At 37.7% G+C, this 22,497-nt stretch overlaps 1 protein-coding gene across 1 annotated transcript in view; it reads left to right on the forward strand.

Annotated features, from left to right (window-relative positions):
- The first annotated feature begins 4,403 nt into the window (after positions 1–4,403).
- The window catches only part of TACR3 (tachykinin receptor 3), an 82,962-nt gene continuing 64,868 nt past the window's right edge, over positions 4,404–22,497 (forward strand). The window contains exon 1 of the mRNA XM_057706136.1: positions 4,404–5,507. Within this exon, the coding sequence (XP_057562119.1) occupies positions 4,957–5,507 (551 nt within the window). The 5' untranslated portion in view covers positions 4,404–4,956. The remainder of the gene's footprint in view (positions 5,508–22,497) is intronic.

Raw genomic sequence — 22,497 nt, forward strand, 5'->3', positions numbered from 1 at the left:
TAGGTAAAACTGGAGTATGTTGAGACAACATCTTTTATACCTATCTTTTATATAGGTGGAGACATTATTTGGAAATAGGGTCTATTCAGATGTAAGTTAAGATGAGGTATACTGGTTTGGGGTTGGCCTTAATCCAATGACAAATTTCTTTATAAAAAAGGGTAATTTGGACACATAAAAACACACAGGGATGTGATGTAAAGATACACAAGAAGAATATCATGTGATGACAAGCAGAGATCAGAGTAATACATCTAGGAACACTGAAGATTGCCAGCAAACAACAGATACTGGGAGAGAGACATGGAACAGTTTCTCCCTCAGAAGTTCCAGAAAAAAACAGCCTTGCTCACATCCTGATTTCAGATTTCTAACCTCCCAAACTGTGAGAGAATAAATTCTGTTTTAAGCCGTTCAGTTTGTGGTAATGTGTTACGACAGCCCTAGGAAACTAATGCAAATGTCAAATGCTAATGCTACAGAGAGGTCAAGAAAGTAAAGGATGGAAAGTGAAAATCTGTTTAACATGCAGGTAATTGATAGGACAGAGTACTGACAAAAGAGTGTTAAGAATTTTAATACCTAAAGATAGTGTGAGTGAGGAAGTGGAAATATTAAATTTAGATATTTTGTTTAAAAACCTCATCTAAAAATAAGAGAGAGAAAAATGGTAACTAAAATGGAATGTGGTCAGGTAAGGGCTATTTAATGTAGATTTTTAGATGTCTCAATTTTAAAGAAAAAGGAAGAAAAGAGGTGTTCAAGAAAGAGAGGAAGGATAGGAATTGTTGAAAGAACACGTAGTACAGATGAAAGAAGATAAGCCACTTTCACAGAGACAATAATAAATGACTAGAAGATAGATGAAATACACAGAAATGTGAAATTCTTGGCTGGTGGTCTTACTCTTGTCAGATAAATTGGAAATGACATAACTTGCTGAGCATCGAGAGGAAGATGGAGAAGAAAGACAACTGAGGAATAGCTGAGAACGATCACAGGCCCACATGGAAAGAGGATCTGGTAGACAGCAAGAACTGCTGGGGAGCTGTCTACACAATTAAGTGGAGATGATCGATTGTTGATAAATTGGTTGGCTTCCAGCAACACCCAGCAGCCTGACTGTAGGAGTCCATAACTTAGAGGGTGGAAATGAGCCAGTGTAAGCAACTCAAAGCAGGTATGATCAAATAATAAAGGGAAAATAAAATAAAACAAGAGGCAAAGAGTGGACTATCAGGATCTGACACTGATAAAAAAGAAAAAGAATATCTCAACATAGTGGGAAACAATGAACATGCTGAAACTAAAAGTGTGGGAGAACTGTCAAAGAGAAGATTATTGTCAAAGACAGAAATCTAGAAATTGACAACTTTTTCTTTCTGAAAATAACTCCTTCACTAACCAGCAACATTACTTGAATTTCTACCTTGATATGTTTATTTTTAGGAGGCCTGTTAAAATAAAAATACAAGTATGAAATATGCCATATTGTTTTCTTGAGTTGTAAGAGAGGAAAAAAATAAATATATGACCAGCATCCATTCTACTGATATAAATTGGTAGCAAATTACTGGGGCACATCGCCAGTATGTATTCTAAGAGAAAATATGGAGAGTAAATAAAATTTGGAAGAAATGTAATCCATTATGTATAATAAAATAGGCAAACATCTCTTGGTCATTAGGAATAAACTGCAAGCACTCACATAAATGATCATAATTTGTATTACATTTATTCAATCAAACCAAGATTTACACACTATTATCTAAAACCTATTAATGTCTCCTAGGATACCATGCTTGGCTTATTTTCCAGGATCCTCAAACATTTGCATAGGTGCACACTCACACACACTCCCAGATTTTAAATGGGGAAGTATAGGATTCCTCTCTATGTCACCTTCTAATGGGGAAGTATAGGATTCCTCTCTAAGTCACCTTCTAATGGGTTAACATCTTTTTAGCCTCTCTGCTCCTTGCCTCAATGGTCCAAGGCTAAGGCTTTTGGAATCCTTCCGGTAAGAGAAAGAAGATGAGAAAGAATTAGGAAACCAGCGGAGTAGGCTCAGATAAGAGCAAGATTCAGATTCTGGAGCGACTATGGCCAGATTATTCACCAAACTGTCTTAGTTGGGAAACTTCCTCCTTAACCATTATCGCCTAAACCTTCTCATTTTTCAAGGCATAAGCTTCTGCTAAGTCTATCTTTCTTTCAGGCACTTCATTTTATCCTCACAAAGAAATGCTTTAAGTGAAGTTAACAGAATCCAGTGGGCACAATATCCTCCTACTTAGTTACACACTCCCATTTTTCTCTGTATCTTCCTATTCTACTACCTTTAACACTTGCTTTAACGTCAAAAATATTACTAGACTACAGGCTCCACGAGGACAGGGTTTATATCTGGTTGTTTCATTGCTACATCCCTAGTATTTGGTACAGCTTCTGGAAGGAAGTACATTCTAATACACACTGAAGAAATGACTGAAGCAATGCCTGAACAGTAACTACTCTACTGCGACATGGGGAGAGTCTCTCTGGGTAAGGCAGATCCACAAGGAAAGCCATGACCTGGATCCCTCTCTTCCTCTGAAAGAAAACAACTCTTTAAATGCCTTTCATTGTAACTTTTTCTAATTCCATCACCAATTATTTTTTGTCATATCACTTCTACACATGTGTAAGTCTAATGAAGACGAAATCCCCATTTATGACGCTCTGTATGGATAAGTAAAACCACAGTGTAAACTGAAGATTTTTACACAACTAAGCAATCTTACAACTCTAAATATTTGATTACAATATGCATAATTACCAACCACAACATGGCCCATTTTGTAATCTTGATAAATGGTGTGTGTCATACAAAGGAATTTTTTTAAAAAATTCTTCCTTGATTTCATTAGGGAAGAAAGAGGCTTTCACTTGTAACTCAAGTAATTTCAAGATGGTGAACTGACAGAAAGAAGTAATTTGCCTTTCAAAAGAAAATGATTTAATTTAGAATTAGTAAGCAGGAAGTATGGAATCTGTTAACTTCTTTCTGGGAAGAAATAGCAAATAATAACCTTTTATGATTACCATTTTCGGCATGCATTTATTTTGAAGCAGGGTTGTGTCCATAGAATTATTATCAGATTGCCTCAAACATTTCTTTTTTTGTCATAAAAACTATAAGAAGGAAAATATTATTTATTACCAATCACCCTAAGTCCACTTATGCAATAATCAGGGTTTTTAAAGAATGGGTACTTAACTGGGAAACTAAAGGATACAGTGTTCACTAAATCACAAGCTACCTTCTCTTGATGCAAATAAAACCTGCTCTCCAATACATCATATCTGAAAGTGTTTAGATGAAAAGCACATTGTAACAAGAGAGAAGGGCACTAACATTTATCGAGGTCTCCCTCCTGCCTGATGTTGTTGAAAGGCTGTTGAAACTACTCATCCCCATAATTACCCTGAAAATTCGATTTTTAAGAAATCTTCATTTTCAAGTGAGGAAATCAGGCTCAAAGGGTTCAAGTGGGGGAAAAAAAACAGTTCAAGTGTTTTTTGGGGGGGGATGGGGATTGCTAAAATATGTGTACCCCTAAATCTCTCCTCACCTGCTCCCCAAGAGAGTAATAAAAGAGTCTTCCTTCTGGACCATCTTGATAAATTGCCCGTGAAATCCACCTAAGCACAGACTCCAGCTTGCACTCCACAGAACACTCCAGCTCACCTGCTCTCATCCAAAGCTCAGAAGTCAGGCCTGCCTGTCTGCCCAGGAAATTAAGGTTATTGTTGCATCCTCATTGCTCTTTCCTCATGGTCAGGCCCTGAAAACCAAGGCTCCAAATGTCCAAAACCGTATAGCCATGTGCATGTATTTAGATTGCTTACAGGATACATTCATCCCAGAGAAATGAAGAAATTCAAATCTTGTCCTTGTGTTTCAAGAAAAGCTACATCTTGGAATTTCTGATTTACCCTCAGTGTTTTATGGTATTCCAACCTGAGCAGAATCCTCCAGGAAAAACCATAGGCTCTCTTCGGCTGGGGAAGAGGAGGGGACGGATTTTTGTAGATAGAGATTAGAGGAAGAGAGGAAATGGGTGGATTTAAGGAGGGGAATAAGAAGAAACGGGATCTGAGAAGGGAGAACAGAAACACACAAGCAGAAACTTGAGTGAAATTCCAAAAGCCAGTGGCACCTAACAAAGCGAGCGGCTCTCCGTGCCCACAGTCCGCAGCCTACTACACCCACACACGCTCTAGCCCACAAAACCTCCTGGGACCTTGCCTTTGCCTTACGGGTGAATCGTTGAATTGGTTTAGAAAAGAATAGTCCACAATAAATGTCTGAAAGCAGGGACCTCAGCAAAATGTCTTGAAGTTAAAAGACGAAAAACAATCTTGTAATGGTTTTAATTACATATGAGAAAGTGCAGCCCTTTCTTGAGCGTATCAACCCGCCAAGCTCCAAGGAGCAGCGAATGAATGAAACCCAAAGGGCGGGGGTGGAGGAAAGCAGCGCAATGGTAGCCCCAGCAGCGGTTCATCAGCTCCGCGGCCCCCGCAACGTCACGGAAGCAAGGCGCTCTAAGAGACTATAAAGCTCGCAGCAGCTCCTCATCCTCAGCGCTCCAGCCGGTGCTCAAGAGCTCGCGCACGGGCGACCCCGGAGTTCTCCGCGGGCGACAGCCCTTACTATCTCTTTTCCTGACTGCCTCATCTTTCCTGCCTGCCAGATTCGCAAACTCCTCGGAGAAAGTGCCTCCCTTCTCCCCATCACCTGTAGGTTCCAAGCATCCCTTAACCAGCAAGGACTGTGGTACCTTCTCTACCTCGCTTCCGGGCGGGGCTGAGGTCCGCTCAGCCAGCAAAGCTACCGGGAGGCAGAGAAGAACTTCGAGGGAGACGGCCCGGCTGGCAGTGGGTGAGTGCGGGCAGCCAGGTCGCAGACCCATGGCTATGGCCTCGCTCCCCGTAGCCGCGAACTGGACGGACTGGGGAACAGCGAGTGCGGACTCCGCGAATCTGAGTGCGGCGCTCGAGGCCGGGGCAGCCGCGGGAGAGGCTGAGCCTGAGTGGCTGCAACTGATGGCCCAAGCCGGCAATCTTTCCTCTTCTTCCTCCACGCTGGGACTGGCCGCGGCCTCCCTGGCGCCTTCGCAGTCCCGGGCCAACCTCACCAACCAGTTCGTGCAGCCGTCCTGGCGCATCGCGCTCTGGTCCCTAGCTTACGGCGTGGTGGTGGCCGTGGCGGTCTTCGGGAATCTCACTGTCATCTGGATCATCCTGGCCCACAAGCGCATGAGGACCGTCACCAACTACTTCCTCGTGAACTTGGCTTTCTCCGACGCCTCCATGGCCGCCTTCAACACCTTGGTCAACTTCATTTATGCGCTTCACAGCGAGTGGTACTTCGGCGCCAACTACTGTCGCTTCCAGAACTTCTTTCCTATCACAGCGGTGTTCGCCAGCATCTACTCTATGACGGCCATTGCGGTGGACAGGTGAGGAGAAGACAGGGAGGAAAGAGGAGAAGGAGGGAGAGAGAGGAGCTGGGCAGTGGGATAAGGTTACAAAGGAAATGGTGACAAAATGGGTTTGATAAAAGGAAAGGGACTAGGGGAAAGTTCTTGAAGAAAGGAGGGCACTAACACATTTATAGTCCTCCAGTGGCTGAACTGGTTTCTGCTTCTATGGCCTCCCCACTCGCACCCTAACCCCCTGATCCCCATTAAGGGCATCTAGATGGACTGAAGAAAGCAAACGAGAGAGATGGGAAAATCTGTCGTTCCAAGTAGGACAATCTCGGTTAGAAACATTTAATACTCGCACATTTTCTCAAAGGGCTTCAAGCAATTGCCACAAATATTATGCTATCGGTAAAATGTACTTTTTGGCTTTCCTTCTCTGTCAGTCACTATTCCATCAGAGAAATGAATGATAAGTTACCCTCCTCCTCTCTCTGGTTTGCTGGGCCTCATCACCTTCCATCCCGGTTCCCTGTCCTGGCCCCAAGGCCGACACTGGTTTGGTCTCCCAGTTATGGAGGATCCATCAGAGGCAACGAGCTCCCTCCAAACGATGCCGTCAGCTAGCAGTTTCCACAGTGTTTCAGGTTAGATTTCACTTCCAGTAATCTGTGGAGGCCATGAGCTGGGTAAACCCTGTGCCTGGAAGATGGCATCCAAATCATTCAGATCATGGGCAAAAAAAACCCCAAAGAATAAGTGGTTAAGAAACGAGGCACACCACTTTATAACTGTTGAAGATAATCTTTTAGAACGTTCCCCCATCTACAGTGGGATTCTGAGATTCTTAAGCAATTATAAGAAGCTGGAGAGACCACCACCATTTGTTCTCATATTCCAGTTTATGAAATTTCTGTGTATTTGCTTTCTCACATGGAACATTATAGACTATGTATAGGTGTTAACACAATGGTAGATCTTTACCTGTTACTGATGGTTACACTTTAATTTAATATTATGCTAAAAATAAACCACACCAGTTGATTGCAGTCTCTATTTTGTGATTGGCAGTTTGCATGGGGGATGGCGTTGGTGGGGGGGGGAGTCACTTTAACTTCAAGTATCAATGTTCTCATCTGTGGAAAAAAAACACTTTTTTTCTACATTAACAAACTTGTTCAAAATAAAATGATGCTTAATATTCATTCTTACTACATTAAGCCACCATTATGAGAAAAAATAAGAAAAACTGCTTTTTACCATAAGTCCATCCTCTGTGTTTACTATTTTGAAACAGTGAGCACAAAGGTATTGGTGACATAAAGCTTTAGAAACAATTTTCGAATGCCAGGCCCAAGGGGTTAAATTGAAGGAGCAGTGGTTAGACTAACTAGGATAAGTAAGCATAAAAGCACATTTTTAAAGCCTCTGAAACTGCCAATCTTCCTTTCCCTTTATCTCTGATCTTCCACAAGTATCTCACCCCTTCATTTCTGTGGGGACAGAGGTGAGTACAAAGAAGAAACGAAATCAGCCCCAAGTTGGAGACCAAGTGAAATTGCCTCTAATCTTGCTCCACCAAGATAGAAAGGAGTGCTTCTTTGGTTTCAGCATCTTTATTTTTTGTGTGTTTGTTTGATTGACTTTTCTTTGTTCTGATCTGAAAGAGAGGCATTAGCAAACCATGTTATAAAATTCTCACAGTGTTACTGAAATGTTAATGATACATTATGAAATTTGACAAAAACTTATTGTGTGAAGTGGGTATTTCAAGTCTGTGAGGGGAAAAAGGTCTTTTCCCCAATCACTTTCTGCCAATATTTATACAAAATCTGAAATGGTCTTGGAATTAATTGATAATGTAACGCTATTTCATCACACTCACCTGTTTGGAATCAATGAATACTACCTTACTATTTCTTTACTAGAAAGCATTATTCAGTTACCAAAACTACTCAAAATTTGGGAGCATACAATTTGCATCAAAATCTGAAGCATACTCAGTTCAGATATTGAAAATCTTTTTAAAAATATTAATTAAAAATTTACTTTCTTTGAACAGACAATTGATAAAAATAATTACAAAAATAGAGTTAATTTTTAGAATCAAAGAATATATAACTATAATATTTATTAGAATTCTCAATAGTTTACCAGTCTACAGAATCTTTCTGCATTAGTGTCTTATCAAACATGAACTGAAAATACTAGTCCTGTGGTATTTGCAGTCATTTAATTGATTCAAGTTGGCAAGGTAGACCCCTCCTAGGAAGTTCAGGTTAGTCCTGGTGCCTTGGGTTATGGTTGCCTGGACTCCTTGCCCCATATAGAACATAGTTAACAGTATAGAACATAGTTAACAGTATATGCTTACAGAAATTATATTTCCCTATATAATTAATGCTTTATTGAAATAACCATAAAGTTATAGAAACCCTAATTAGGTCTTAACTGATAAAGGAATACATCATTTAGATTGTGATACTAACACTTGACTTAGTGAATTGTGAGTGTTTTCTAATCCCATTTAATATAAGCTGAATTGTATCCTCCCAGCCTAAATGGAAAATGTACCGAACTCACTGTGTCCCCCTGCCTAAAACCAAAAAGATCTTCTGAGGTTTAAAACTACTTCAGCTTTGACTTAGGCACGTCTGGCCTTCCTTTGGCTGCAGCAAAATGCTTGCAAACTCCTATGATCTCAGAAATCTTAGACCTGAAAAGGACTGTAGATACTCCCTTAATGAACACCTGTATGTTTCAAATGGAGAACCCCACGCCAATAGTCACACATTTCATCGAGTAAAAGCACTGAGTTTTCCTTTCAGTGTTTTGCACTCATTCTGCACTGGGAGAATTGCTTGATTTCTAGTTCCACATTTTTAATGTAATGGTGATAACTCTACTAAAGATTTGAACGTGAGTTCACAGGTTCTGATCTTACCCTGAAACATCCCAACCTTTTGTTTTGTTAGAAATTCTTGCAAAACTAGGCCAAGAAATCATCTTTAAGCTCTACATAGTTCTTTTTTGCCTGTAAGGCTGCTTCACCACACACACACACACACACACACACACACACACACTGGAATTATTTGCTAATGAAGAGTCACTGTTTCTCTCCACCACCCTTCCCAAATTTGCCATTTTGAAATATAACATTTAAACACAGCATTTATCAAAAAGATGCTCAGCTTTCCCAAGATCATGCAGCAGAGCTTCAAACCAACACAGTCCACTCCAGGACCTGTACTGTTCTTAACCTCTGCACCCTCTTATGGCTCCTAAGGAGTTGTGATGACTACAGGTTTAAGTTAGAATTGAGCACTTGTTTATGCTATATATCTTACATGTGTATATAACACATCTTACATATGTATTACCGATGTTTTAATTGAGAATGCAGATGTTAGAAAATTAATAGGAGTTAATATAATAGAAATATTATCTTTTAAAATTTATGGCATATACTACCTGACATATAGGGATATTAGGAAATAGAAAATATTTTCTTCCATTTTCTAAGCACATCTTTGAAGTTAAGTTAGAAACTCTACGAAGGTTTATTAACATATAGTAGGGGACAATTTCAGGGCATAGGGTCCAGTATTGATTAAAATATTTAAAGAATTTTTTAAGTGACAGCCACTGTTTTTCACCTGGAAACCTTAAGGAAGTAATTTAATATGTATTATTTATTAGTTCAAAAGCATTAATAAACAGCAAAAAATACTTTATAGTCTTCAAACCCAGGGACCTGACATAAATAATTATTAAAATAAATATTTAATCTAACTGAAATAAGTTATATTTTTAGCCAAATAGATAAAAGTTTATCTTATATGCTATACTCTTAAAAATTTGCTTTTCATAAAGCTAACTGTTATGCAAAGTATTCATAGAACCTCCATTTCTTTTGAGGCTTATTATGGACAGATAAAAATATATAGTCATAAAAAATCATAAGGCCTCAATATGGTAACAAATTATCTAAATGTATTGTGGTAAATTTTATCAGTGCTTTAAATATTATGGTTATAAATACTTCAGTAAGGTTTTTAAAAAACACCTTTCTCAGTCTTTAATTCTAGTGCCTGAGCCAATCTCTTTATTCCTCTCTACTTTAGGGAGAGCCACTGCCTGTGCAGTTAATATTCTTTATTACAGTAAGATCTGACTCATAATTTAGCCCAAATGATAAACTGCATCAGTTTAGCCCAAGACAAATTGCTTTACATTTGCATTCTTTGCAAATTATTAACTAAGACTATGCTTTGGAAAAGATTACTTGTAGAAAATTTACTATGAATCTTTAGCACTTTTTACAATTTGTAGTTCTTATTCAAGGATTTAAAAATATCCCAATTTGCAGTCACTAGAATTTACTGCTGTAGTGTGCTGTGAAAGTTGGATTAAAACTATCAAATTCAAATTCAAAGTGCAAATTCTTATAAAATTAATCCAGAGTACACAGTGAAAGCAATAAATGTGTATTAATTGAATGAATGAAACATAAGATCATAACAGAGTAAGGTGAAATCAAAAGTCTCTTAGATAACTAGCAGATCTCCAGTTGTTATCAATGTTACATTAACAACACTGGGGAGAAAAGGAGTTTATATCATATTTAACACACAGTATAAAAAAAAAGAAACCCTGAATATATAACATATTCTTACACACTAATAAAAATATATAACTACAATATTAAAAGAACAACAGTAATAAACAGAGAATTCACAAAAGAAGAAATAAAAGTGTCTAACAAACATTAACTTACAGGTTGCTTATATTCTGTATCTCCATTTTTTCACCTGCTATTTGCTTCTCAGGCCATTCAAATCTGAACTCTTTTCCCAACACTCTGTCCAAAGAGCCTTATTGAGAAATTCAGTGAGAATTTTAGTCCTCGACTTCCTTGACCTTTCAGTAGTATTCCTCACAGGTGGCTACTGCCTCTTGGCTTCCAACTGTCCTGATCACTTCCTTCCCCCTCAGTCTCTCTTCCATGGCTGTATTTCTAATTCTCTGCCTCTGTGTAGCAATTAAATGCATAGGTTCCTCAATGCCAAACCCTGGACCTGATTTTGTTCTTACTTTATTCTCTCTTTCCAAGTGATCTCATTCAAATCCACAGCTTCATTTTTCACTTTTGAATGGTTTCCATTTTTTCTATTATCTAATTGGTTTTCTTCTGAATTATTGAAGACACATAACAATCTATACAATAGATAAATATAAATGAATGAAAAATTAAATCTGGAAAAGACAGAGCAGGAGAAAATAAAAACAAGACCGGAGTGAGGTTATAACATGGACATTCAGGTCAAAGACTCCTAATCACTTATGAAAGTTAAATTTCAAATATGTCTCTGAGCCTCTTAGTGAACACACAAAAAAGGAAATATAATTAGTAAATTGGTTTACACTGTCCATAAAATATATATACATACACATTCTTTAAGGACTCAGGAATTTCTGATATTTGAGTTTCAAGAAATTCTTTGTGCGGGTAATTAAGAGGACAGTGTCCTCAAGCACAGTGTCAGAAATGCAAAATATTTCCCATGGTGTTTGTTTAGCATTCCTCTGAGTAGGCCAAAGACATTGCCAAGGTAGAACTCAGTGAATGATGTTCTCAGGGTAAAACCTCTTTCTGAGCGCAGTTTCCAGATGGTCTGGTTTGTTGCATTGAAAAAACTACAAGAAAGGATAAAATGTATTTCCTCCAAAAGTATTTTTTTCACCTGAACTTTGGATATAGCTTGAGAATCAGATAATTCAAAGTTGCAAACATATGGCAAAAGCTCTACAAAGCATTCTCATTCCAGTCCCCCCATCTCTGATCCTGATCCATCCTCTATACCAGTCTTTTATTTAAATTATTTTTTCCCACATTCACTATAAGGATCATACATGCACAGTGAACAATAATAAAAATATAAATATTAGAAAGTTAAATTTACCCATAATTGTCCTACACCCCAAATATAACCAATCTATGATCTTCATGTTCACATTTCAACTCTCCTGTCATTTTTTGTGCTATGTATATCTTACATATATGTATTATACATACAACTCACACATAATACATATATACATGCATAAGTAAAGATATATTTTTAATTACTGAAATAGTGTCACATTATCATGTCATTTTACATTTACTATACAGGGTTATTAAAATTTATTAAACAGCTTATAAATCTTGGACATTATACGTTATAAGGATATAGATGTTTATCTTACTCTATAACATTTTTACTTTGTTTAAATTACAGTAAATACATATAAGTAGAGATAATACATATATATGTTTTAAAACTCAAAAAGTAAATGGATAACAAGTTTAAAATCCTCTAAACCTTTGAGCTCTAGTCATGTACCTGACATTTACACCTGGGTGTTTGAAAAGCTCCTCAAACTCCTCCAAACCTTTTCCTCTTCCAGTGTTCCCCATTTCAATAAACAGTACACACATCCATCCAGTTGTTCAAATAGCTCCCAAATCTATTAACTTCTTTCTGACTCTACTCCTACTTCCCTAGTCCAAGCTACTATCATATCTTTCCTGGACTACTAAAAACACCTCCTAATCGGTGCCCCCACATCCAGTCTTAATCATCATAGCATATATAAAAAGATGTTTCTGCACCCCTACTTAGAATGCTACATTGTTTTCCCATTGCTGATATGAGAAGAAGAATTTTCTTAATGCCTTATATAGCCTGGTCCCTTGTCCTGTCCAACTTCAACTCATACCATAACTTCCTAATCTTTGTTCTAGTCACTTGATCCTCTTTCAAGTCCCTAAATGTGTAATGCTACCTTTTGCCATAAAGCCTTTAAACACAGTTTTCCTTATGTCTCAAATTCCCTTCTGCCAATTCTTCATGAGTTGAATGTACTCCTCATGTAGATAACAGCTCGAATCTCATTTCACTGGGAAACCTTCCGTAAGCTTTCCAATTTAAATTAAATGTCCCTTTATAGATTCTCTTAGCATGTGTTAGTTATAGCATTCTTATATATTAAATTAAGAATATTTGATTAATAATTTCCTCTAATAACTCATAAATGGCATGAAGACAAGTTCAGTGCTGTTCTTAGACTTTATTGTATCCTTATGGCTATCATACTGGTTTGCACGTGGTGTGCACACAGTCCAGACTGCTGAATAAAAGAATCATAAAAGTAATCAAATAAAACTTAAAGTGATGAGATATAACTTTTTTTCATTAAAATTGACAGAGATTGCTGTTTGTAGTAAACATGGCATTTTTACACATGATTTTAGATTGAACCATATGTAATTGCCAGTTTTTATAGTTTAAAATGTCAATTAATATTGCATATGGTTTAATCAAACAGTTGGCGATATACTGTCAAAAATCTTGCAGGGGTGCAATTTTTCAATGTATTCAAAGATATTTTCAAATAAAAATTAAAAGAACTAAAAACAACTAAAATCCAACAAAAGGAAATGAACAAATAAATGATGAGTCATCTAAAAATGTAATTCCATGTAGAAATTTTAAAATTACATTTGAATATAACATCAGTTCTCTCAAGTTTCTAGGCACATGTATATAGATGTGCTAATATTAACGTGCATATCCAAAGTTTTTTAGTCCATAACCTTTGCTTATAAACCATTTCTTGCTAGGCTCCAATTATTTCAAAGAATCCCTAGGAAGGTCTGATAAGAGTTCACCAGTAGTGCTCTTCAGCACTTCCATTCTCCTCACTGTACGCTGCCCAAAAAGAGAGAGAGAGAGAGAAAGAGAGAGAGAAGGGAAGAAACACTTTGGTACAGAACATAATAGTGTCTCTGGAAGAAGCCATGCCCTTCTCCGGACAGTTGTTTTGGGCATATTACATCCAAATCTGCAGAAGTCATAAATTACTGGCCTGTGCCTGAAGCTTTTGTGATGTCTATTTGTTTTCCTAACAGAATTTGGAGGAATTATCTTGCCCCTAATCTTTGCTCCATTAACAATTTCTTAAAGACCAGTGTTCCTTCATCTTCTACTTGCAACTCTCTCTCCTTGGGGCTCAGCTCTAAACCATGTGTCCAGGATGAGGAATTGTTTCCCTACTTCCTTATGCCTCATAGCTTTGAGAATAAACCATTCTTGATGAGGCTTGCTCACTGGTACGTTGAATAAATGTTGCAAAATATACAAAACTGGGGTTTGAATCCCAACCACTTCATTAGACATAATGTCTGAATCCCACTGTAGACTCAGAAAGATCTCTAACACATGAGGAATTTTTAGACTATGGATTTAACAGTGTGGTATAATTCTCTATGTGCAATAAGGTAGATCTAGATTTGATTTGTTCTGAATGCTGAGATTTTGGGTAATTTTCTTTTCATTTATATGTTTCCTTTTCTAATTATCTACAACAAAATATATTTCTTTTACATGAAACAAAATACACTGTTAATTAATTAAAGTTCTGAAGATGGATGGTGGCGATGGTTGCACAACAATGTGAATGTACCACTGAACTGTACACTAAAAAATAGTTACAATGATGAATTTTATGTTTGGTATATTTTACCACAATAAAAATTTTTAAATATTAATTAAATAAATAAACAGTTTAAAGATGTAATAATGACTCTGAGACACATGCTAAAGAGTTTAGACCCAAGAAGAGACCAACTTGATTAAACTTCATACAGATTTTTAGTGAAAGATGTTTTTCGGCAACATTTTTAACACACTTTCTAGGCTAATTCAGAAATCATGAAGACATCTCTAGCAAGAGAGTACTGTTAACATTACAGTGGATTATTCCACAAACTGTGAAATATTTTTCCCAGGAATTATGTAAAAACATACCTGTGTGGAGTAATTTAGAAGACTGCCTAAAGATACAGGGATAAATTAGCTCAGTATTCCTATTAGTCTGGTACATGACAAAAGTTTTTAAATATTTGTTTGAGTCCCCTATTTTGAGCTTGCATTATCATCTATGATTTTTTTAATCTTCAAATCTGCCCAAGTATCAAGGTAATTTAAATTTTTCTTTTACTCATACCTGTAACTAAGGAAAATATGTATCTGATTATATCACCAAGCACCAAAGGGCTCAGTTGTGTTCTGGAGTTGATTTATACTTGTTAGAGGGAATCAGTTGTGCCACATTTCTTCTCAACTCTGCATTTACTGATGTTACTTTGGTAGCTTGAAATCATGGTAGGAGTATTTATATTACAGAAATTTGAAAATGCTAGAAATCATATTTTGTTTTCTTTCTGTTTGTTTGTTTGTTTGCTTGTTTCTTTAGAGCACTTGTGGTTAAATATTTACCAGAACACAAATCACTATATTTGTAGTCACTTACTCAACAGGTATTTCTTTTTTTTTTCTTATTTTTTCTTCTTAAGCTCTTTATTGGAATATAATTGCTTTACACTATTGTACCAGCTTTTGAGGTATACCAAAGTGAATCAGCTGTATTTATACACATATCCCCATATACCCTCCCTCCCGCAACTCCCTCCTGCTCTCCCTGTCCTGGCCCTCTAGGTATCACCCATCATCGAGTTGATCTCCCTTTGTTACACAGCAACTTCCCACTAGCTATCTATTTTACACTTGGTAGTGTATATATGTCTATGCAACCCTCTCACTTCATCCCAGCTTCCACTTCGCCCCCCGCCCCTCCAACCTCGTGTCCTCCAGTCCATTCTCTGCGCCTCCATCCTTATTCTTGCCCTGTCACTGGGTTCATCAGTATCATTTTTTTTTTACTTTAGATTCCGTATATATGAGTTAGCATTACAATATTTGTTTTTCTCTTTCTGGCTTACTATGCTCTGTATGACAGACTCTAGGTCTATCCACCTCATTACATACAACTCCATTTCATTGCTTTTTATGGCTGAGTAATATTCCACTGTATAACATGTGTCACATCTTCTTTATCCATTCATCTGTTGATGGGCATTTAGGTTCCTTCCATGTCCTGGCTATTGTCAATAGTGCTGCAATAAACATTATGGTACATGTTTCTTTTTGGATTATGGTTTTCTCTGGCTATATGCCCAGTAGTGAGATTACTGGGTCATATGGTAGTTCTATTTTTAGTTTTTTAAGGAACCTCCAAACTGTTTTCCATAGTGGTTGTACCAACTTACATTCCCACCAACAGTGCAGGAGAGTTCCCTTTTTTCCACTGCCTCTCCAACATTTATTGTTTCTAGATTTTTTGATGATGGCCATTCTGAACGGTATGAGGTGATACCTCATTGTGGCTTTGACTTGCATTTCTCTAATGATTAGTGATGTTGAGCATCTTTTCATGTGTTTGTTGGCCATCTGGATGTCTTCTTTGGAAAATGTCTATTTAGGTCTTCCACCCACTTGTGGATTGGGTTATTTGCTTTTTTGGTATTAAGCTGCATGAGCTGCTTGTATATTTTGGAGGTTAATCCTTTGTCTGTTGCTTCGTTGGCAAGTATTTTCTCCCATTCTGAGGGTTGTCTTCCTGTCTTGTTTATGGTTTCTTTCGCTGTGCAAAAGCTTTTAAGTTTCATTAGGTCCCATTTGTTTCTTCTTGATTTTATTTCCATTATTCTAGGAGGTGGGTCAAAAAGGATCTTGCTTTGATGGATGTCATAGAGTGTTCTGCCTATGTTTTCCTCTAGGAGTTTTATAGTGTCTGGCCTTACATATAGGTCTTTAATCCATTTGGAGTTTATTTTTGTGTATGGTGTTAGGAAGTGTTCTAATTTCATTCTTTTACATGTTGCTGTCCAATTTTCCCAGCACCACTTATGAAAGAGGCTGTCTTTTTTCCATTGTATATTCTTGCCTCCTTTGTCAAAGATAAGGTGCCCATATGTGCTTGGGTTTACCTCTGGGTTCTCTATTCTGTTCCATTGATCTTCCTTTCTATTTTTGTGCCAGTACCATACTGTCTTGATCACTGTGGCCTTGTAGTATCATTTGAAGTCAGGAAGCTTAATTCCACCAACTCTATCTTTCCTTCTCAAGATTGCTTTGGCTATTTAGGGTCTTTTATGTTTCCATACAAATCGTAAGATTTCTTGCTCTAGTTTTGTGAAAAATGCCATCTGTAATTTTTTTTTTTTTTTACTTTTTTGGGGGGTACACCAGGTTCAATCATCTGTTTTTATACACATATCCCTGTATTCCCTCCCTTCCTTGACTCCCCCCCCTCGAGTCCCCCCCACCCTCCCTGCCCCCTCTAAGGCATCTTCCATCCTCGAGTTGGACTCCCTTTGTTATACAACAACTTCCCACTGACTATTTTACAGTTGGTAGTATATATATGTCTGTGCTACTCTCTCGCTTCGTCTCAGTTTCCCCTTCACCCCCCGCCCCCTCCCATACCTCAAGTTCTCCAGTCCATTCTCTGTATCTGCATCCTTGTTCTTGTCACTGAGTTCATCAGTACCATTTTTAGATTCCGTATATGTGAGTTAGCATACAATGTTTGTCCTTCTCTTTCTGACTTACTTCACTATGTATGACAGATTGTAGTTCTATCCACCTCATTACATATAGCTCCATCTCATCCCTTTTTATAGCTGAGTAATATTCCATTGTATATATATGCCACATCTTCTGTATCCATTCATTTGTTGATGGGCATTTAGGTTGCTTCCATGTCCTGGCTATTGTAAATAGTGCTGCAATAAACATTATGGTACATGTTTCTTTTGGGATTATGGTTTTCTTTGGGTATATGCCCAGGAGTGGGATGACTGGATCATATGGTAGTTCTATTTGTAGTTTTTTAAGGAACCTCCAAATTGTTTTCCATAGTGGCTGTACCAACTTACATTCCCACCAACAGTGCAGGAGAGTTCCCTTTTCTCCACACCCTCTCCAACATTTGTGGTTTCCAGACTTTGTGATGATGGCCATTCTGACTGGTGTGAGGTGATACCTCATTGTGGCTTTGACTTGCATTTCTCTGATGATGAGTGATGTTGAGCATCTTTTCATGTGTTTGTTGGCCATCTGGATGTCTTCTTTGGAGAAATGTCTATTTAGGTCTTCTGCCCATTTGTGGATTGGGTTATTTGCTTTTTTGGTATGAAGCTTCATGAGCTGCTTGTATATTTTGGAGGTTAATCCTTTGTCCGTTGTTTCATAGGCAATTATTTTTTCCCATTCTGAGGGTTGCCTTTTAGTCTTGTTTATGGTTTCTTTTGCTGTGCAAAAGCTTTTAAGTTTCATGAGGTCCCATTCATTTATTCTTGATTTTATTTCCATGATTCTAGGAGGTGGGTCAAAAACGATCTTGCTTTGATGGATGTCATAGAGTGTTCTGCCTATGTTTTCCTCTAGGAGTTCTATAGTGTGTGGCCTTACATGTAGGTCTTTAATCCATTTGGAGTTTATTTTTGTGTATGGTGTTAGGAAGTGTTCTAATTTCATTCTTTTACATGTTGCTGTCCAATTTTCCCAGCACCACTTATTGAAGAGGCTGTCTTTTTTCCATTGTATACTCGTGCCTCCTTTGTCAAAGATAAGGTGCCCATATGTGTTTGGGCTTACTTCTGAGTTCTCTATTCTAGTCCATTGATCTTCCTTTCTATTTTTGTGCCAGTACCATACTGTCTTGATCACTATGGCCTTGTAGTATAGTTTGAAGTCAGGAAGCCTGATTCCACCAACTCCATTTTTCCTTCTCAAGATTGCTTTGGCTATTCGGGGTCTTTTGCGTTTCCATACAAATCGTAAGATTTCTTGCTCTAGTTCTGTGAAAAATGCCATTGGTAATTTGATCGGGATTGCGTTGAATCTGTAAATTGCTTTGGGTAGTACAGACATTTTCACGATGTTGATTCTTCCAATCCAGGAACATGGTATGTCCCTCCATCTGTTTGTGTCGTCTTTGATTTCTTTCAGCAATGTCTTAAAGTTTTCTGCATACAGATCTTTTGCCTCCTTAGGCAGGTTTATTCCTAGGTATTTTATTCTTTTTGTTGCAATGGTGAATGGGAGAGTTTCCTTAATTTCTCTTTCTGCTCTTTCCTTGTTAGTGTATAGGAATGCAAGAGATTTCTGTGCATTAATTTTGTATCCTGCTACTTTACTAAACTCATCAATTAGTGCTAGCAGTTTTCTGGTAGAGTCTTTAGGGTTTTCTATATATAATATCATGTCACCTGCAAAGAGTGACAATTTTACTTCTTTTCCAATTTGGATTCCTTTGATTTCTTTTTCTTCTCTGATTGCTGTGGCTAAAACTTCCAAAACTATGTTCAATAATAATGGTGAGAGTGGGCACCCTTGTCTTGTTTCTGTTCTTAGAGGGAATTCTTTCAGTTTTTCCCCATTTAGAATGATGTTGGCTTTTGGTTTCTCATATATGGCTTTTATTATGTTGAGGTAATTTCCTTCTGTGCCCATTTTCTGGAGAGCTTTTATCATAAATGGATGTTGAACTCTGTCAAAAGCTTTTTCTGCATCTATTGAGATGATCGTATGGTTTTTATCCTTCAGTTTGTTGATATGATGTATCACGTTGATTGATTTCCATATATTGAAGAATCCTTGCATTCCAGGGATAAACCCCACTTGATCATGGTGTATGATTTTTTTAATGTGCTGTTGGAGTCTGTTAGCTAGTATTTTGTTGAGGATTTTTGCATCTATATTCATCAGTGATATTCGTCTGTAATTTTCTTTTTTTGTGACATCTTTGCGTGGTTTTGGTAGCAGGGTGATGGTGGCCTCGTAGAATGAGTTTGGGAGTGCTCCGCCTTCTGCAATATTTTGGAAGAGTTTGAGAAGGATAGGTGTTAGCTCTTCTCAAAATATTTGATAGAATTCGCCTGTGAATACATCTGGTCCTGTGCTTTTGTGTGTTGGGAGATTTTTAATCACTGCCTCAATTTCTGTACTTGTGATTGGTCTGTTCATGGTTTTTATTTCTTCCTGGTTCAGTCTTGGAAGATTGTATTTTTCTAAGAATGTATCCATTTCTTCCAGGTTATCCAATTGATTGGCATATAGTTGCTTGTAGTAGTCTCTCATGATGTTTTGTATTTCTGAGGTTTCCGTTGTGACTTCTCCTTTTTCATTTCTAATTCTGTTGATTTGCATCTTCTCCCTTTTTTTCCTGATGAGTCTGGCTAATGGTTTATCAATTTTGTTAATCTTCTCAAAGTACCAGCTTTTAGTTTTATTAATTTTTGCTGTTGCTTCCTTCCTTTCTTTTTCATTTATTTCTGCTCTGATCTTTATGATTTCTTTCCTTCTTCTCACTTTGGGATTTCTTTGTTTTTCTTTTTCTAATAGTTTTAGGTGTAAGGTTAGGTTGTTTATTCGATAATTTTCTTGTTTCTTAAGGTAGAACTATTGCTATAAACTTCCCTCTTAGAACTGCTTTTGCTGCGTCCCATAGGTTTTGGGTTGTTGTGTTTTCATTGTTATTTGTTTCTAGATATTCTTTGATTTCCTCTTTGATTTCTTTAGTGATTTCTTGGTTGTTTAATAGTGAATTGTTTAGGCTCCATGTGTTTGTATTTTTTGCAGTTTTTTCCCTGTGATTGATATCTAGTCTCATGGCGTTGTGGTCTGAGAAGATGCTTGATATTATTTCCATTTTCTTGAATTTGCCGATGTTTGATTTGTGACCCAAGATGTGATCCATCCTGGAAAATGTTCCGTGTGCACTTGAGAAGAAGATGTATTCTGTCGTTTTTGGATGGACTGTCCTATAAATATCAGTTAAGTCAAGATGGTCTAATGTGTCATTTCAAGCTTGTTTGTCCTTATTTATTTTCTGTTTGGATGATCTATCCATTGATGTAAGTGGGGTGTTCAAGTCTCCTACTATTATTGTGTTACTGTCGATGTCCCCTTTTATAGCTGTTAGCATTTGCCTTATGTATTGAGGTGCTCCTATGTTGGGGGCATAGATATTCACCATTGTGATATGTTCTTCTTGGATGGATCCCTTGATCATTATGTAGTGTCCTTCCTTGTCTCTTGTAATAGTCTTTACTTTAAAGTCTAATGTGTGTGATATGAGTATTGCTATTCCAGGTTTCTTTTGGCTTCCATTTGTATGAAATATCTTTTTCCATCCCTTTACTTTCAGTCTATATGTATCCCTTGGTCTGAAGTGGGTTTCTTGTAGGCAGCATATAGAATGGTCTTGTTTTTGTATCCATTCAACCAGTCTGTGTCTTTTGGTTGGAGCATTTAATCTATTTACACTTAAGGGGATTATGGACATGTGTGTTCCCATTACCATTTTCTTAATTGTTTTGGGTTTGTTTTTGTAGGTCTTTTACTTCTCTTGTGTTTCCTACTTAGAAAAGTTCCTTTAGCAATTGTTGTAAGGCTGGTTTGGTGGTGCTGAATTCTCTTAACTTTTGCTTGTCTGGAAAACTTTTGATTTCTCTGTCAAATCTGAATGAGATTCTTGCTGGGTAGAGTATTCTTGGCTGTAGGTTTGTCTCTTTCAGGACTTTTAGTATATTCTGCCATTCCCTTCTGACCTGCAGAGTTTCTGCAGAAAGATCAGCTGTTATCATTATGGGTTTTCCTTTATATGTGATTTGTTGCTTTTCTCTTGTTGCTTTTAATGTTTTTTCTTTGTGTTTAATTTTTGTTAGTTTGATTAATACGTGCCTCAGTGTATTTCTCCTTGGGTTTATTCTGTATGGGACTCTCTGCACTTCTTGGACTTGATTAAATATTTCCTTTCCTACGTTGGGGAAGTTTTCCACTATAACCTTTCAAATATTTTCTCAGACCCTTTCTTTTTGTCTTCTTCTTCTGGGATGCCTATGATTCGAATGTTGGTGCGCTTAATATTGTCACCACGGTCTCTGAGACTGTCTTCCATTCTTGTGATTCTTTTTTCTCTTTCCTGCTCTGTGGCAGTTATTTCACCCATTCTGTCTTCCAACTCACTTCTTCATTCTTCCGTCTCAGTTATTCTGCTGTTTATGCCATCTAGAGTATTTTTAATTTTGGTTATTTTATTGTCCATTACTGTTTGTTTGCTCTTTAGTTTTTCTCAGTCCTTATTAACTGTTTCTTGCATTTTCTTTATTTTGTTGTCAAGATTTTGGATCATATTTACTATTATTACTCTGATTTCTTTTTCAGGCAATTTTCCTATTTCCTCTTCATTTATTTGGTCTTGTGTGTTTTTTTCCTGCTCCTTTTCCTGCATGGTGTTTCTTTGTTTTCTCGTTTTGTCTAATTTATAGGATTTCCTGTCTCCCTTCCCTATGCTGCCTAATAGTAATTCCTCTTGTTTCTGCCCTCTGCCCCCCTGTGGTGGGATTTGTCCCGTGTCTTGAGCAGGCTTCCAGGTTGGGGGGGGGGGGCTGGTGTCTGCTTTACAGTGTGTGGCTCTGTGTCTTTTCTCTCTCATGAGCAGGGCCATGTCATGTGGTGTGTTTTAGGGTATCTGTGAGGTTAATATGGCTTTAGGTAGTCTGTGTGCTGATGGGTGGGTTTGTGTTCCTGTCTTGTTTGTAGTTTTGTGTGAGGGGTCCAGCTCTGGCAGTTGCAGACAGTCGGATGAAGCCGGGGCTCTGTGAGAGTTCTCTGCAGTTAATCTTCCCTGTGTCTGAGGACTCCCTAATAGTCTAACATCCTGGATTCAGTGCTCCCTCCCCAGAGCCTCCTACTTGACTTCTGATGGAGTAGTCCAGACTTCAGAGATTGCTTCTCCCGGCAATAAAGGGGTTTAAAGAAGACTGTCCAAGCCCCAGACTAATGGCAGAGTGTTGAGTCAAACAAATACTAATTTAGTTTCAGAAGACTCTAAGAATGATCTGGTCTTCTAATCCTTAGTAGGTGGTAAATTATTTCCTTACAAGTTTTCAGTAGAAGAGCTGCCCTTTCTTTAGTATCTGCAGCAGTTTTTTCCACAATATACAAAGCACACCAGGATCCCACCTTCGGCACCAAGCTACCAAGGAGAGTAGGTTGGAGCCTTTCCCTCAGCACAGAAACAAGGCAATCCAGAGGCCCCTGTGGCTGAAGCCTTGTTTCTCAGAAGC

The sequence above is a fragment of the Hippopotamus amphibius genome, chromosome 13 (assembly GCF_030028045.1).
Source record: "Hippopotamus amphibius kiboko isolate mHipAmp2 chromosome 13, mHipAmp2.hap2, whole genome shotgun sequence".
NCBI lineage: Eukaryota > Metazoa > Chordata > Mammalia > Artiodactyla > Hippopotamidae > Hippopotamus > Hippopotamus amphibius.